Source organism: Vanellus vanellus (genome assembly GCF_965231255.1).
Source record: "Vanellus vanellus genome assembly, chromosome: 4".
NCBI lineage: Eukaryota > Metazoa > Chordata > Aves > Charadriiformes > Charadriidae > Vanellus > Vanellus vanellus.
Genome location: NC_138909.1, coordinates 56766066 through 56782574, shown reverse-complemented (window position 1 = coordinate 56782574; position 16509 = coordinate 56766066). Strand labels below are relative to the sequence as shown.

Genomic DNA, 16509 nt, shown 5'->3' with positions numbered 1-16509 from the left:
ATGACTTATCTAAAGGCTTAAGTATGGGCAACGCTGCTAAGGCATTTCAGACTGAACATTAACAAAACCAGTAACCTTTACCTCACTTCTTTTCCAGTGAAGAGTATCATCCATAATTAAGGACACTGACTCTCGTTCTCCATAACACAACCAAACACATTAAAGCTTTTAGCGAAGAAAGCCTTCATATGTGCAATTATTTACCAGCTGACCTTCCCCCTTCCTTTTCTCTCACCTCCTTGTCTCCCTTCCCTCCTCCTGCCCGAACGATATTGAGCAAATCTCCTTGCAAGTGGGAAGCAATGTACAGAAGTCCTGCATATTCCTCATGAAAATTTACATAGCCGTAGCATAAAACTCATTTGTCTGCTTTTTAGCCCAGTTTAGTGTTTATACTAATACAAAAAACGAACCAGAAAACCACTAATTGTATTTTATTTGCCTAAGGCTTTACCTAAGGCAAATATTCTGGTTAAATTCTGCAAAGCTGATTTGAAATATTTTCCAAAGGAGACAGAAAGAGAATTAACTTAAGATCTGCATTGCTTTGTCTTTTTATTTTCAAAGAAATGAACAATTCTCAGTGATTTGTAAAACTGCTAAAATAATGGCTATAACCCAACTGTTCTCGAATAAAATCCTGTAAGTCAAAGTATTTTACTTGAAAAACACCCTAGCACACCGCTGCTAATCCATTCTTTCTCCAGCATTTCCCATGCCATTTGTAAAGATGTTCAAACATGAGCTGAATGTCCAGAAACTCTACCACTGTGTTTGTTGTTTGTTTCATTGTCACAACCAGCCTCTTGGGTAAACAGATTGTAGTTCATTATATGTAGCAGTGCTGCCTCTGAGGGAAAGTAGAAAGACAAACATACATCACTGCCAGATCCCTTATTAACAAATGCCACTTCAAACCAAAATGTTTTCTATTTATTGTTTTAAACATGTATTTCAAGGAATCAAGCCTTGCATGTAAGCCAGCAAGATGCTTCATTTCCATTTTGCATCTAGTAAAAAGATGCGAAGCAAGCATTTTCAAAACTGCCTGAGCTTCCTCCTGCCTGTCCCCCTAAGTGTGCTGCAGAAGGCACCAAGCCCAGCAACATTCATTTATAATTTAAACTGTTTGCTTGGCAGAATTTTTTCATCTTAATATGTCTAGTCCTAATTGCAGCCAGCACGCTCAATGTTTTTACCAGAAGCTCATCTACTTCCAGGAGAATTTTATGTAACTGGGTGTTCTGTAGGACAGAAATGCAGTTTCTGTATGGCCCAGATGTTGAAATCTAGTGGAACGCATGTCTCAGCATTTTTCAGCAACTCACAGGGCTCTATATGGAAAAAAAAAAGATACCTGTGGAAAGATTGATGTGAGTTTAACTTACTCATCCCCCTCTTCCAGTTATCATGTTCTCCCAGTTAATTCCCCAATATGAGCAATATTCCGTAACTGTCTCACCACCTTCTTTCAGAACACTTATCTCAACTTTTCTGTTTATCAAAGAGTTAGGTAAATGCAATCTGCCTGATAATCTGGTTTGGACAACTGAGTACAGATACAGCTTATATTGTCTGAGACAGAAGCGGATACAGCCTATTTAACTCGGTCTGCTCTCTTGAACACATGCTGGTATCCAGCCACAAAAGCCAATCTATTGCCACCCTGGCCAGGTGAGATAGAACAGTTTGCCCCTAGCATTGATCATCCCTTTAGCTAGTGTTCTTCCTATCAACATCTAAATTCTCTCCTCACAGTCTTCCCAGATGTTCGTTCATGTGTATCTAAAAGAAGCAGCAATATCTGTATCCCAATACAGGACAGAAATCCAGTTATCCTAAAGTCATCCCTGTAAGTATCCCAAAGCCGCCGTCTCAGATACAGAAAGAGTTTCCTATCCTAAAACTCAGAAATGCACTCTTCATGTCTCCCTCATCATTACTCTTGGAACACACTCAGAAATTGAGCGTGCTACTATAAATTGTATCATGTTTTGAGTTAAAACAATGATTCAATCAGAAACTCTAAAACACTTTTTATCAGTAAATATTCAATGAAAGGAGTGTGCTAATGCTTGAAACAGAGTCCACGCACCTGTCACCGAATACAGCAGTTCAACGTACAGGAGTAGAAGCAATAACATCCTAAACAATTATTCAATCTCAATTAATTTTGCTATACATGCTCTTCCATCAAGACATATGGTGTAGTTAACCATCGTAAGACTAAGTCTGGTTTTCGGCTCTTTCCTAGTATATTGCTAGAATCTGAAATATCATTGGAGGCCAAGTACTTCTGAAGCCTGCATACAAGTATTTTCATACAAAGGGCAAATGAAATGTTGTTAATCAGGGCTATGAAATGCATAGTTTTCATAAGCAATTTCTTTACATTTTCTGCCTCCACTTCCTCATCCACAAAGTGGTAGACAAATTCATCTATCTACCAGCCTCTTAAACTTTTCTAAGGATTAATTTATCAACATATATGTGAAGATGTGAAGATAAAAAGCTCTGTGTAAATGCTAAGAATTGTTTTACACTACAATATTCACAATAATTTTGTTCTGATTGTATCACTACTCCCATAGTAAGCCTTTTCTTTTCAAGGATTTACACACATTTGGGGTTTAAAAATTCATTTGGGGCTGATACTTCTGACAGTAAGCTCGTAGCGTGGCAAATGACAATAAAAACTCGTGTTGTCCTCACGAACTATAATAACTATTTGGTTTTTTTAAACTTGTCAGAAACATTTCTCTTGGCAATCAATAGTTTATAAAACAGCTTTTAACACAATAAAAGGGACTGCCAAAAGCAAAGGCTTATCTTGCATAAGTATTCTGGAATGTGATCTGGTTATCATACACAGACATACAGAGATTGCTGTGCTTGGTCTCACTCACTGCTCTGCTTTAGAAGAAAGAGGATACACAGTAGAGAAGAACGCACAGTAGCCATGTATAAAAGCGTCCAGGACAGAGACAAGACTGTCGGGTGAAGCTACAGTGCGGAGGACACTGTCAGATGCCACGTTGCTACCCCATATAGGCATGCTGGCCAACAATTTTCCCACTCTGTTCTCTCTTACTAAAGAATGGAAGTACAGTTGCCTGGACATCGAAAGCAGACATAGCTGGACTTTGAGGAACCACATATAAATTGGTCCTATATAAACAGTCATATTAAAGAGGACACCATTTAGCTTGCTTAAACTAGACAGGTGAAAGACAGAAAAGAAAACGAGTTCAGAAACATATTGAGCAGGTATTCCCTACAATCTCTAGGGTAAAGGCGCCTGTCACTTGATGCTGCAAAGGCAGTTTTTTAAGGACAGACTTCTTTGATTTAATTAAAATGTTTCCTGTGACATTAACAAAGCATGGGTTAAGCTCCACAGATGATCTGGCCTATGAAAGAAGAAATATAAACAATCACCAGAGACAGGGAGAGCACCCCATCACATCGGTGCTTTCTTTTAGGAATTTGCCCCCCATAAGACAACTTCACTTTGACATCTAACAGTCCCTCATACAAATCCACAGGGAAATACTATTCTAGCACCTTTTGAAATAAAAAGAAATCACCAAAGGAACACAACATTCTGAGCTGGCCCCATAACCTATTTCTCTTCTTACCGGTCTCTTTATGTTCTGCAAAACACAGACAATCACTTTTCTTGGCTACATTTTCTTTTGCCAAGCCACCCTGTTGCAGTGCAAAGTGCAGCCTCATAGAGCGGAATGATCCCAAGACACAGCTTTCAGGATGATGCCAGCACTTGATACAGCAATGACTGCATTAATCACAGACACAACAACTCACACGAAGCAGCTGAGCCTTACCTGTGCGTATCTTAACCATGCATATCTCAGACATTAGGGTTCTGGGAAGCAGGATGATGGAGAACAGGGGGCATGATCAGGGTAAGGACTGACCTTTCAGCAAAACAAGGTGGAGTAGCTCAACGTGAAATGTCTTCAGGAAATAACAGTATAGAGTATCCTAGTCCGGTGGATAGTTACCATTCAGCTGGCATCAGTTTCCTATCTACTTGTCATTAGCCAACTCCGAGACTATTTTTCACATAAACTTCCCCGATTTTTGCAACCTCTTAGTTGTCTCTTATATGTGAGCATTTTCTGTTACAAATACTGCAGGGTTTCTGATCAGTAAAGGTATATTTTAAAACCTGCAGAAAAAGATATTTTAAAACAGCTCTTTAAAACTCCACTAATACTATCAACACTGAGCAAGGAACCACAATAAAGGATACTGAAGCTCCTATCTGTGATTGCTAAATGCCAGAGGTTAATCCTGAGATCATCCGCTGACATGTATGTCTCACAGTCACTGTTGACGGATATTGAGTTGACATGATAGGTGTGACCATTAGCAAAGATTCTCCGGGGAGTGACTTCTACCATCAAATCCATAGGTTTCAATACAGGCACCTGCCAAAAAAAAAACAACAAACAAAAACACAAACCAGAAAGGGAGTAAGATTTTAAATAATCTTTTGCTAGGATGATGAGAGTTGCAGTGGAGAACAAGCATTTAAAGACTGTGACATTATAAAACTTCTCGACGGTGTATGGAAGCTGAATTTCCCCACAGATGAGTTGCTGACAAGGCCATCCCTGCCAAGGAGAAAGGGAGAGACAGGAGAGCTGTGGAGAGCCAGGCAGAGCCATGGAAAACCTCGACCGTGTGAAGGGAGGCACTGGCAGCTGCCACAGAACAGGCCAGCCCCACAGCAGGAGCTACTGTCCCACACATGCAGGAGGTTCTGGCTCTGACAAGCAGTGAAGTCCTAGTATTTTGCTTTTGCCAAAGAGTTTGCTGTTAGTTGTAAATCACTTACAGTATTTATTTTGCTACTTGACCCCTCTCTTTCAAAAACAGTCAAGTGGTGAAAAGGTTATAATCTCAGCAAAACATAATAAACAAAGTCTTGGAAAACAAAACCAACGTGTGTATATACCGTATAGTCCTGAAAAGCCAAGACACAGGCTATCACTCATCATTGCGCCCTTGTTATTTCCCTGTGTGTCACTTCACTGTCATGCTTCAATAACTAGACACTGTCAATTTATTCCCTATTGTTAAAGCATTAAACACTGTAAGGCTGTGGTCCATGATTGGGACTATTTGATGTTGAACATGTATCAGAAACAATCTATCATACGTCAATCCACAAGATAGTCAAAGAGGAACACAGACAAGGTAAAGCTTTGAGTTTTGCTTGCCACTAAAGGAACAAAACTATGGTTCACTCAGCCTTTGAATTCTCAGACTATAAGCAATCTGAAATGGGTTTGTTTACCTAATCATATAGAATGGATAAATATTCCATTAATGTAGTCATCTTTACACCTTGGAGGCTTTTTTCATGATAGACAATACTGACTTGTTTTGGAGGCGGGGGTTGTTTGTTTGTTTTTAATAATAAAGAAATACTAGCATTTATACAACCTAGCCTTTCAGTTCTAACCTTTAGCCACTTCCTTTGCCAAAACACCTGGAGTGAATTCAGCCATTAAAGTCCGAGAGCAAAAGTCTATTACGTTGTCATACACACTTATATGAGTTCCATGACTGCATCTTTTCAGCAATGCAGAACCTCACGTTCACTGGAGCACAGACTACTGCAAATCCTGCTCTCCAGATAGGAGATATTTCTTGTATCCTACTGAAATAAAGATAGGACTGAAATTTGGTCTACTGCCTTTAAGTCAGTTGCTCTGAACGAGGCAAGAACACTGTTTAATATTAATTACAAGCAGAATGCTTCCAGCACACCAGGCTAAAGAATCCTGTGTGAAAGCATGTTAAGTCATGCTGAGAGAATTTTATCAGGAAGAATAAAACTGACATAGACTCTCTAAATATATTTGTGTTGGTCCCTATATAATAAAGCATTTATGACTTGAAAATGTGTGACAGATTCAAGACCGTTATCAGTCAGCTAAAACTTCAATGAGAATAATCTTATGTATGCTTAGCATTAGGTACGTATTTGAACCCATGACTACCTTCTTTGTACAGAAACACCTGGATTTTGGACAAAGACAGCAGTTTACCTGCAGTGATGTTACTGTAGAAAGATCTTTAAGTTTTCCTTCTTCATCTTTTAAGTTGTACCCCTCTGGTCTCTTATCTCTTTCAGTAATTTTCCATAACTTGATTGTTTTATCTTTAAAAGAGAATACAAACGACTGTCAGCATAGGAATTATGAATGTGGTTACTCCCCTTTCACAATATATTCCTTAAAGAAGTTTCTACCCCTTAGTTTAGACAAGTCCCACGCTGAAACAGTTTGTGTCACTTGATTTTGCACATCCAGAAAATGTTGCCAACTGAAAAAAATACTCATAAAGCCCATCCTGTACCTTCAAACCGAGTCAGAGGTTCCTGGCAGCTGACAGACCATGTAGAGCACATGCTGCTTTGATATCCAACTTGGCAGTTTGCAGGTGGAACAGACCAATGTTCACTGCTGAAGCTCAGTTTGACAATTTGACTTTGCAAGGAAATAATCTTGATATTAAAGCCAGTTTGCTAGGTTACTTATAAACAGCACAAGAAGAGCATGGAGTGGACAGACAGACCAACGATACCTGCCTGGCCCATAGTGGGAATTGGCGGTGGTGTATTGATACAACATTAGGAGCTCCAGCAAATGAAAGGCTGTGAAAAAAATGAGACGTTTCTCCCTCCTAAGGGAAAGCAGCTGAGAAATAACATGGAAAAAAAAAAAAACCAACAAAAAAAAAACAGAGAGAATTGTGTTGTAAGGGTAAGAGAGAGAAGTGGGGAGAAAAATAATCTTACATGGAATGGAACTAAATCTAAACTCTCCCTTCTTCATGATGGGTGAAACACACCTTGATAGAATAAGGATGCCTCTCGTTTAGCAAAGAGCCTCTGAAGCCAACAAATAGAAGTTCTAAACATTCCAGATGGAGTTTGTCCTTGTTTTTGTTGTAGCTGAATGTGCAGATTTCCCTTACTTTGATTGCCCACTCCCACTCTGGTCATACACCCAACCTGCCAACCCTAACACTCCCTAGGCTGAAAAATCAATGCCAACTCTTCTGCAAAAAACCTGTCCCCAAGCTTCTAATGGTTGTTTCACTCATCTGTTCACGGAGCAGTGAAATCCTTTCCAAAGCTTCTGCACTTCAGCTGCCACCACAGCTTTCATTGACCTCAGTTCCTGTATCACTTCTGATTTCACTCCACTTTCTTCCTTTACCCCTCTTTCCCCAAGTACCTAGCAGAGCACAATTCTTTGCCAGTGTGGCTCATTCAAATACTTCTTTCAAATGCTAGTACAAATAATTGTAAAGGCAGGAATACATGAAACACTTTGCATTTCTATAGCAATTTTAACTTTGACCTTTTTGTGCTTCAAAATCAATCCCTCCACTACTCTGAGTTACTATTATGCAACTCCTAACGATATTGATATGCTGATTTGCAAGCAACAAAAATAATACAATTGTTCAATCTACAGAACAAGAGGTTAGTTCAATCTGCAACTGAAAAGCTCCATTTAAATATTCAATACATTTCATGTGTATCATCCACATTAATTAATTACTAAAAATACATATAGGCCATGTCATGCACTTGGGATTTTTATTACATGTAAATAGTGCATTCCTGTTTGTCCATTCTAAAATTTATAAATACAGCATTGTAAAATGAATTATAAGAAAAACCACAATTTTCCATTGTTGGACTTGACAGCTATTGATAAACCTATCCCTTTCCAGAGTGAAAACTATTTTATTAGTGGTTAAGGGTATCACATGTGTTGGTTTTCTTCTCCTTCATCTGCCTCTGGACTTTAAAAACTCCCTAGAAATTTCACAAAATATAGAAACATCTCTGTGAGGTTCAGTATTCATTCCGTCTCAAGGGTGTTGTGAAGTTTAAATTAATTAATGTCTGGTAAGCAGTCATAAATCCTCAGATGAAAGGATCTGTATAGGCCAAATTCTGATCTACCCTGTGCAGCTCACATTGAAAGTGGCCCCAATATATTCTGGTCCAAAAGCTACCAATGAATCCTAATAATTCATTATTATACTACAAAATCAGTTCAGTTCACAGCGCAAACCAGAAATTTGCTAACTGCAAGCACTGCAAATGCACAGTGGGATTCAAAAGCCTTGGTGGTTTCCTTCTGCCTCCATTAATTAAGATACTGCAATCAAAGCTTAGCTGATGACTTGTTGGTAACGTGTGAACTGGAAAGGAACCAAGATACCCTCTGAGAGAGACGACCTGTACAGGAACAGCTTCAGACAAAAGTTCTGCTTAGAAAGACGGAAACAGATTTAGGCAGGTGCAGACCTGTCAAGTCTCATACACTGAGGGTGAGATTTAGACAGACTCTCCCCTCGTGGTCCCTAACAGAAGGATGCTCCTTCCAGCAAATTCAATGGGCACTGTCCACCTGTGCCTGCAGAAAGAATGGATGCTGGTTCACAGTTCTCATTTTTCTGACCAAAACTGTGGTTTAGAACCTAAACTACCAGAGAGCAAAATATCCAAAATTGCATTAAAATATCAGGCTCAGAAATTAGTAAATATAAACCAGTACTCAAGGTGTTTCTACAGGCTGCCCAATATGAGCAGGTGTGACAGGTAATGCCTTCATCCTCTACATTTTAGGGAAAATACTATTATCCCTTTTTACAGGCACGGAATTGATATACATTGTTAATGACTTCTCACAGGTAATCTGTGAAACAGCAAGGAATTCAACATGGGCCTTCTGTATCATAAAGTTAAAACTATCTTTAAGAGTATGCCAAGAGGTGAATCTTCAGACTTCAACCCTGCTGTGCCAGGAAGCTAGGAATCCTCCTTGGCACACAAAACACGTTTTGTAATTCAAAGCCAAAAATCCAAAGGCTATGCCAGTGGCACCACTTCTCTTCTCCTCACCATAACGAGGTCTGCTGGGATGGTCCAGAATTAAGAAGGGGGAAAAACAGAGGCCAAAGTATTTTACCAGGTCCTACATTTGCTCAGTGGTGGCTGCAACTGGCTTAACCCACAGCAACACTAAGACTGATTATTTCTTCCTTTCTCCCCTCCCATATTAGTTGCAACCAGAAAAACTGATATAAAGGTCTATTATGCCAACTGTAAAAGCAGCGTATCTGAGGACTCGGCTGTATTCCTCAGTGTTTCTAAAACGAAACATTAAAATGAAAAGGGAGAGGTTTACTTTCAATAATCTGCTTTTGTATCATGCACTTGGAAGAAGCCATTCTTATCTAAAGTTATCTGAAGTAGAAGGGATATTTTGACCATGGGAGAAGAGCAGAAGTAATCTCCCAAACTTCTTAATTAGCTGATTAATCGTTAAACTAGCTATAACAGGCATGCTTCATTTCAAATATTGCAACAGTGCCCCCAAAAAGTCAAAAGACAACTTTAAGGAAAACAGACTACAAAACATAAAATAATTTGCTATCTGCTGTGAATTAATGTAAATATTATTTATTGCTAGAAATTTTAACTAGAAATACTCACTTTGCCCTAAAGCGTCAATTCCCAAAGGTGAGATCACACTATTTTTCTATCAGCAATTCCCAAATATGTTCAAACTTCTACAAGCAAAATTCTTTTCTGATTACAATGAGATCTCAGATTTAAAATCAGATATTTTTGTCTCACGCATCACCAGTAGTAATAAAGGTTGTGGGTGTCAAAATGTTTCCTAAATGACACCTGTACATGTTAGGCTCCATTCAGTTTCTTCCCCCTATGTCACATCTGCATATCCCCTCTTAGCAATGATACTGCATTTTTTAAATCAATAGGCTTTAAGGATGTTAGAAAGATGAGTCAGTATCAATATCCTATTATTATTCCTACTGCCTTCCAAAGATTTGTCTAACTCTTTAGAACTTAAATAAACCATTCTGATGATAATGAACGAAAAGAAAAAGAAATTCATCTCTCTCACCTACATTCATTTACACATCTACAAAGAATATAAGTTATGACAAATACAGCAGACAAAATTCTAAATCCCCAGTGAAACACAGCTGCTGAGTAAGGTGATGCCTTTGTCATAAAATTTATTTCAGGATAGCACTGCACGTTAATAGCAAAAATTGATAGCTCTCTAAACGTCTCTGGATAGTCAATAGGAAAAACCCTATGACTATGAATAAAATACATAAATAACAGATATCAGAGTCAGTACGACAATCTTGGTAAACTCTGAAAGAGGAAATTACTAAAACAGTAGATTAAAATGAACAAATATATACAGTCAGCACTAAAATGCACAACAGCAAAAAACTGATACGTTGTATATACTCTCATCTATCTTACCATTTGTTGATAAAAGTGAGTGAGCTGCATTTTGCTGTGGTAACCACTTGATCTTGTTTATTTTTTCTTCTATCTCCAAGCTCTTCAAATAATCAAATTCAGGTTCATGGCTCTGGAAAGTGCTGTAAACATTGTACTCCCCCTGATTGTAAGGCTCATTTTTACTCTATGGAGAATAAGAACAACAAAAACATGTGGTTTATGATGACAATATATCTTCATCTTTTAGAAAAGCTGCATAAGCAGCCTTGTAAATATAAAAATATTGAAAATGTGATTTAATTTCTCATTTAAAACATGATATTGACAGATTTGTTTCTACAGGAATGAAATTTCCTGTAAGTACTGAAGCAACATTTAATAAAAGGCAGATTTTTTTTAAGAAATGTCCATTATTCAGAAAAGATTTCTACAAAAGATGCTGCAGATGGGCTGAATTTAAAAGTGAAACATAAAAGTATTGCAGCAAAGGCATTGTTTTAAATGGAATGGCTCCATCAAACAGGCATAAGCTATTACAACAATGTAGAAGTAAACCAAAAACAACCTTCTTTTTTCTTAGCTTTGAAGCATTTTTGTTTGGGACAGCAAACTTCTGACTAAAAGATCCTTACCCTCTTTCACTTCCTCTCCAAAGAGCTGACATTCTGTTTTACTGAATCTTGAGATTATAAACAAGTTTGTTAGTTAGATCCAATTAAAGTACCAAAAATAAAGCCAGGTTTTAGCAAACTATTAAGGACTAAATTGGTAACTCACATACCTCAGGTTCCCTTTGGAATATAACAACCCGACCCCCCTTGTCACCAGTAGCCAGCAGTTCTCCAGTGTGGTTGAACTCAACTGTAGAAATAATATCAGCTGGAGGGAAAAAGAGAAAAAAGGCAAATTTTAGACTGCTACTACAACACAAAGCCACTAGAAATATCAAGTACTCCACAAAAAATGCAACAAATGAGGGATTTGAAGGAATACAGATGAATTCAACAGCAAGTCACTAATGCAAACAGGCTGCATGCCATTACAATCTGAGGTTGCTACACAATGAAACGAGTGCAAACATAACGAGGCAAATTTGTGTTTCCAGCACATCTGCAGTTTGGGAGTGGAGGAGATCTCTGGAGAGGTTATGCTTCCATAAGAGCAATCTCAGGCTGCTACAAAGCTTTTTTTCAGTACTAGAGATAGCAACAGCATCGCCCCCCTGCTATTTCCTCTAGCAAGGACCAACATAACATCTCAGTTCTGTTGTATGTATTATCTATTTTTCACCCTTTGTGAAGGTTTTAATGTAACCCCCTAGCACTGATTTTCTCAAATATGTATTTGAACGAAGGGTGCACAGGCAAAGTACATGTAGCCTATCCTAGCACAGAGGAATGGGGGCAAAACCAAAACTGCTCACTGTGCAATGCTGGCAAGAGCCCATTCAAATCACCATTTTCGGTAAATCATTTCAGCACCATAAAAATGTGTCATCAGAAGATAAAAAGATCCCAGTCTCTTCTTCTTCTAATTTTCAACAACTGCCTTTCCCTAAGCAATTGCATCAGCTTAAACAAGAAACCTCATCAAAACCTGAGGCCAGTCTGGAGTACAAATTACTATACATCAGAATGAGAAGGGAGAAAGAGACCATAGGAGCAAAAGAACTGGTTCTTCTGTTTGTATGACAGTAAATGCTAGAATCATAATCCACAGTTAATCCTACATTATTAGCATAATTTAAATTAAAATGCCTAGTGCAATAGTAAATTAAGAAGCCATCATATATACAATCACAGACAAATGCAGGGTATTACTCAGAGATTGCATATACGAATGCTCTATAACGATCAGTATTCACCCATCAGAAACATGGGCCAGATTTTTAGAAACGTCAGTAGTTAGCAGCTCCCCTTTAGGCATAAAAAGCTGTGGTTTTCAAACACGTTCATCATCCATCAGTTTATACTGAGAACAATGAGGCGACAGTGGGCTATGCTCTTTTGAAAACCTAGCCCCAAATGAGTTCACTAAATTTCAAAGGAATTGAAATAACAAGTGGATGTACCATTTACTCGATACATTTTATGAATTGAAAACATCTGTTCCTATTATTCTTTTAATAAACTAGCAGTTGAGTGTTAGAAAGCTTCTATTGCCAGTAGCTCTCATCAGCAACACAGCCATCCAAAAGCCAGATTCTTACTGGAATGTTATAAACAATTCACCATCTAAAAAGGGAAAACTTTACCCTAGTCATGGTAAAGAAAAATATCTTTTTAAAGAAATCTTCATCATCAAATTGTTCTGTCTAAAAAGACCAACAACAAAAAAAAAACAAACTAACCAACCTTCCTCTTTTTTCTCTCCACGCTCTACATATATAAAGGAGAAAGAGAGAATCATAAAGCACGTATGTCATTTTCTTTTTTGCTGAATAAAATGTATGGATGTGTATACTTTGAGAAAAATGGAACATGATGACTGACAATATTTTGGGTCTGAACCCAAACCTTCTCAAAGTTAATGGCATTTGATTTTTATGTCAACTTCCATAGCCCTTGTCTTATTAGAGTACAGTAAGATAGAGAGACTCTGCTTATTGTTGGTGGGGCTCTGGGGCTTGCGATGGGTTGAGTTTGATTTAAAAAATTGCAATTTTTTTTTAATCTAAAAATCTAATCAACTTTTCCGGCACGTAAAGTTCATTTGAAGTGCTTACAGTGCAAGAACATTTCTCGGCTATCTTGTTCTTATCCTGCAAAATTCATACTGATAGTAGGTGTGGGTTCCTGCTTATAAAATGATACCTGCATGATTTTACCCATTTGAAGTTTTACCTCACCCCAACTATGCAGGCAGAACTGCAGAAGTCTCATACTGACAGCCCTTTTAGAATGGCGACTCTTAAGTGTTCAATGGGGAAGAAGGGTAAATGCAGAGGGGAGGAATGTAGTATCTATTAAAATATGTGTGTATGTGTGTGCGTATGCAGGTGCATGTGTAATGGATACGTGATATTCTCAAAAGGTCACAAAAGAATCAGATAGAATAACTGTGCAAAAGGAATGAATGGCATTCGACCTTAAATGTGTGAATATGCTTGCTAGTGTCCTGGAGTAATTCCACAATGACATGAAATACTCTTCTCTATGGTGACAACGGTCACAAAATATTATATCGCGCTCTACAGAGGGTATCGGCCAATGCCCAGTAAAGTCAGGAGTATCTGCACCAACTTCAATAGTAACTGAACCAGGGTTATAATAGAACACTTCTGCATTTTGTTAATATATTTCATTTGTCATTAAAATATTGTGTGCAGTTAAGTGATTATTGTTTAAAGGAGAAGAGCTAAAACATTAAGAATCTGTGGGCAGTATGTAACGATGTTGTTCTGAAGCAAAATTCTCTCCTCCCCAAGGTGTTTCTTCCACATGCATCCCTCCTTTCTATTAGAAAAAATAATTCTGAACTGGAAACTACCTATCATTTTTAAATTAACTTGTTCTGAAAAAGAACAGATCCAATATTCTGACCTTAGAGGCTGTGAAGCTTGTTGGTAAAAAATTATCCTTGAATTGGAAAATCACTTTCATTGATCCTGTAAATAACAGCTGAAAACAACAGATCCCCCCCCCCCAAATCTTATCCAGCGTATCTGTTAGCAGGTGAACATTAGTCATGCTGTTTTCATAAGAAAGATTAGCCAGGCTGGCTCTTCCTAAGACAGAGGAGGTAGGAACAGAATCAATCAACAAAGCTCTTCATAGCCTTCTGCAGAACATTCCCCTACATATTTATTAATGCTGTAGCAACATCAGACACTCTGGTCCCATCCTGCAGATTCCTCCATGGCCCCCTGAGTGTACAGAGCAATTAACTGCCAGATTTCACCCTCTCCAGGATATATAAATGCTCCACAATGGAAGAGCTGATGAATTTGCATGTACAGTAAGCCCTTGGCAAAGGATGGCAGAGATGAAAGACTCCTTCCAGCCGCCTTCTGCACTACACCTTCCATATCTCTACTGGCAGTGCCAAGCTTTGCACTAACTATTACGTTTATCAGAGACAGAGATAATCTACCTCTTAAGAATAACATGGGTAACCTCAACGCCAATGGGCAAATATTTCCAATCAGATTGCAAATCCCAACTTTTATCCAATATTAATCTTCCTATTCCATTTTTACATTCCCCATTTTGTCTATGCAGAAATGTGTATAACCTTGAATTTAAAAGTCACGATGCTCAACTTTTTCAGTCAGTTAAAAAGCACAACTTGGACCCTCAAAACACAGATGCTGACTGAGAAAAGCAAACTGAAAACCTTCAAAAGATGAAAATACTCCAGGGGGGTATACAGCTGGTCATCTGTTCCACATCCTGCCGCAGCAAATTCTTCCAGCAGATACAATACATTACGGACTTCATTCCCCAGACTAATGTTACATATTCACAGAAAGACATCATATTACTCTACAGCTTGAACTGACAGAAAGTTTTTCCTGATCCAGTCTGAAGTATTTAATTCCCTGACTCCTAGTCACCTCTGCACTTTTGTACATCATTCACTAATTCCTCTGCAGCTTCACCATTTACACTCTTTAAATGTGCTTTATGGCTATGTTGTACCCAATGGCTGCTGCTTAGCTAGATATATTCAGCTTTTCTAATAGATCTAAGTCTATCAATGTACATCTGTGCACATCAAAGTATCTCTAGCTGATTGTACTGCTCTTCCCTCAACTTCATGAGTATTGTTCCAGCACGGATGCCGGCAACCAAACCCTCCAGCAGCCCTCCCTCAGGCTCAGTGTGGGGTGGGATGAAACAAAGGTTCAACAGCCGGCCAAATTAATTCTGGCCTTTATTTCACACCATCACTTACTTTTCAATGGTCACTTTCTTGCCTCTTACACATTTACTTTAAGGGATTTTAATAGTTTGTTCCTATATAACACAAACAGGTCCAAATACCTTTACAGTAATTAGAAAGGCCTTATCTATGCAATAAATCTTTGCATCATTTTGGGGCACTCTAGCAGAACTACATGCCATTTTCCACCTAGTATGCACTCAGTAAAGCAAAATGTGAACGTACTTACGCATCTTCATACAGTCTTTTGGTTAGAAACCTCAAGCAACTCTAAGAAAAGCTCAGCTATAATTTTCTGTATGTCACTTTTACTAATAATTTCTGTCTTTCTGAGGCCTTTCATTTGAAGGCTCTGGTATACTTTATTTGGTTTCAGAAGATCAGGAAAGCAAAGAAATTTCAAAACTATTTCACCCTGCACAGAAATGCAGCTTTTTGGACAGCAGTAGTGAGTTCCGAGGGCAAACACCACCACACAGTACCAACAGTACAAGGAAAAGAAGATCAGAGAATATAATATTCTGTTGAATTGCAGTGTAATCCTGACAGAGAATTAAAGGATTTAGATTGGGCCAGAACACTGGAATTAACCTCAGTACTTTTCTCCAAAAAAAGCTGTTGAATCCTACCAGCCAGAACAGGTCAGAACTTCTTTACATTACATGCACTGCAATCAGCATGGCAACACTGTCAGCTTGAGCCGACTGAATCAGCATCTAGGTCAGGTTTTTGTTGTGCGTGTTCCCAGTGGCCAGCAGGCAATCTTGTAGTCTCCGTTATTTCAACCAAGTTCTGACCTGGCCTAACCTTGGTTTGTGAAATCCAATAAAATCACAGTGCAATCTGGCATGGCTGCAAGCGATGTTCAGTCATACTGATGCAAAAGTCCCTGAGGAGCATAATCTGGAAGAAACAACAAAGAAGCCTGCAACAAAGAGAGCCATAAAACAAAAGGACAAATGGTAGATAAAAGAGGAGCAATATTACAGTATCTTGTGTGAAGGGAAGGCCATTACACTGAGCTGTGTTGTCAGAATTTAGTTTAGACTTGGACACAGGAAAAAAAAGAGGGGGGAAGAAAAAAATGGATGGAAAGAAAAAGCCTGCTACCTTTTGTTTTAAGCTGAAGTTTCAGAGGTTTCCTCAAACAGATAGAAAACAAGGTATGCAAAACCTCAAAGGTATGAGGATCAGAAGAATCCTTCTTTTCTGAAATAGCTGGCAGAAAGATCCTTGACAACTGAAAAATTTTCTACTTCAAGCAGCAGACTCTGTAA

At 38.4% G+C, this 16509-nt stretch overlaps 1 protein-coding gene across 1 annotated transcript in view; it reads right to left on the bottom strand.

Annotated features, from left to right (window-relative positions):
- Positions 1-16509, bottom strand: part of PPP2R2C (protein phosphatase 2 regulatory subunit Bgamma) — a gene marked incomplete at its 5' end in the record, with an annotated part of 196135 nt that overhangs the window by 44112 nt on the left and 135514 nt on the right. Inside the window, 4 exon segments of the mRNA XM_082482560.1 lie at positions 4277-4454; positions 6084-6196; positions 10367-10532; positions 11130-11227. Of these exon segments, the coding sequence (XP_082338686.1) occupies positions 4277-4454; positions 6084-6196; positions 10367-10532; positions 11130-11227 (555 nt within the window).